General features: G+C 49.0%; 1 protein-coding gene across 1 annotated transcript in view; it reads left to right on the top strand.

Annotated features, from left to right (window-relative positions):
• Window positions 1-1,998, top strand: part of LOC109879617 (peptidyl-prolyl cis-trans isomerase FKBP9) — a 15,842-nt gene extending 13,844 nt beyond the window's left edge. Inside the window, 1 exon segment of the mRNA XM_031789271.1 lies at window positions 700-1,998. Coding sequence (XP_031645131.1) covers window positions 700-876 — 177 coding nt within the window. The 3' untranslated portion in view covers window positions 877-1,998.
• The last annotated feature ends 367 nt before the right edge of the window (window positions 1,999-2,365 follow it).

Genomic DNA, 2,365 nt, shown 5'->3' with positions numbered 1-2,365 from the left:
TACACGCTAATAGACATACACATGACACCGTGGGTCCTTCTGTATCTCAACTGGACAGAGTATGGCTGTATCTCAGTAGTCTCAAATGGCCTCCTCTCCTTCATCTGTTCTGATTGAAGACCACTGGACAGAGTATGGCTGTATCTCAGTAGTCTCAAATGGCCTCCTCTCCTTCATCTGTTCTGATTGAAGACCACTGGACAGAGTATGGCTGTATCTCAGTACTCTCAAATGGCCTCCTCTCCTTCATCTGTTCTGATTGAAGACCACTGGACAGAGTATGGCTGTATCTCAGTAGTCTCAAATGGCCTCCTCTCCTTCATCTGTTCTGATTGAAGACCACTGGACAGAGTCTGGCTGTATCTAAGTAGTCTCAAATGGCCTCCTCTCCTTCATCTGTTCTGATTGAAGACCACTGGACAGAGTCTGGCTGTATCTAAGTAGTCTCAAATGGCCTCCTCTCCTTCATTTGCACTGATCTGTAAACACAAGGCAAGTGAAAGCAGTGGAACAGAAGCCTTGTGCTTTTTATTTCACCAGTTCATTTAAATCAGTTCAGAAGGAGAGGAGACCATCGAGTTATGAATAACTGAGGCAACTGGCTAACCAATTCACAATTCTCCCTCTCTCCCCTCTCTCCCCCCCCTCTCCACCCCTCTCCCCCCCCCCCCCCCCCCCCCCCTCTATCCTTCTCTCCAGTTCTCAGACTATATCCTGCGTCAGGTGAACGAGGGTAAAGGTCGCCTTGCCCCTGGGTTTAACGCAAATCTCATCATCGAGAACATGTTCTCCAACCAGGACCGTAATGGAGACGGAAAGATCACTGAGGAGGAGTTCAAACTGAAGGCCGACGAGACACCACACGACGAGCTATAAGACAGACTAGACCCCACATGACGAGCTATAAGACAGACTAGACCCCACACGATGAGCTATAAGACAGACCCCACACGACGAGCTATAAGACAGACTAGACCCCACGCGACGAGCTATAAGACAGACTAGACCCCACACGACGAGCTATAAGACAGACTAGACCCCACACGACGAGCTATAAGACAGACCCCACACGACGAGCTATAAGACAGACTAGACCCCACACGACGAGCTATAAGACAGACCCCACACGACGAGCTATAAGACAGACTAGACCCCACGCGACGAGCTATAAGACAGACTAGACCCCACACGACGAGCTATAAGACAGACTAGACCCCACACGACGAGCTATAAGAGAGATGAGACCCCACACGACGAGCTATAAGAGAGATGAGACCCCACATGATGATCTATAAGAGAGATGAGACCCCACACGACGAGCTATAAGAGAGATGAGACCCCACACGACGAGCTATAAGACAGACTAGACCCCACACGACGAGCTATAAGACAGACTAGACCCCACACGACGAGCTATAAGACAGACCCCACACGACGAGCTATAAGACAGACCCCACACGACGAGCTATAAGACAGACCCCACACGACGAGCTATAAGACAGACTAGACCCCACACGACGAGCTATAAGACAGACCCCACACGACGAGCTATAAGACAGACTAGACCCCACACGACGAGCTATAAGACAGACCCCACACGACGAGCTATAAGACAGACCCCACACGACGAGCTATAAGACAGACTAGACCCCACACGACGAGCTATAAGACAGACCCCACACGACGAGCTATAAGACAGACTAGACCCCATACGACGAGCTATAAGACAGACCCCACACGACGAGCTATAAGACAGACTAGACCCCACACGACGAGCTATAAGACAGACCCCACACGACGAGCTATAAGACAGACTAGACCCCACACGACGAGCTATAAGACAGACCCCACACGACGAGCTATAAGACAGACCCCACACGACGAGCTATAAGACAGACTAGACCCCACACGACGAGCTATAAGACAGACCCCACACGACGAGCTATAAGACAGACCCCACACGACGAGCTATAAGACAGACTAGACCCCACACGACGAGCTATAAGAGAGATGAGACCCCACACGACGAGCTATAAGAGAGATGAGACCCCACACGACGAGCTATAAGACAGACTAGACCCCACACGACGAGCTATAAGACAGACCCCACACGACGAGCTATAAGACAGGGACAGGGTTTATGAGGGGGCTTATATGGTGACCGTATAAGACAAAGAGGGTGTGTGTTTGTGCTTGTGAATGTGTGAATATGTGTGGGTGTGTGTATCAGACCTGGTTTCAAATACTATTTCAAATATCTCAATGACTTTCACATACACATACTTTCGAAGTAAGTATTCAGATATATTTTATTTGAAAAGACAAGTAGTTAAATATTTTATTGTATTTGGAAATAAACTTGGAA

The sequence above is a fragment of the Oncorhynchus kisutch genome, linkage group LG14, assembly GCF_002021735.2.
Source record: "Oncorhynchus kisutch isolate 150728-3 linkage group LG14, Okis_V2, whole genome shotgun sequence".
Classification (NCBI taxonomy): Eukaryota; Metazoa; Chordata; class Actinopteri; order Salmoniformes; family Salmonidae; genus Oncorhynchus; species Oncorhynchus kisutch.
This window is presented reverse-complemented; position numbering and strand designations above follow the sequence as displayed.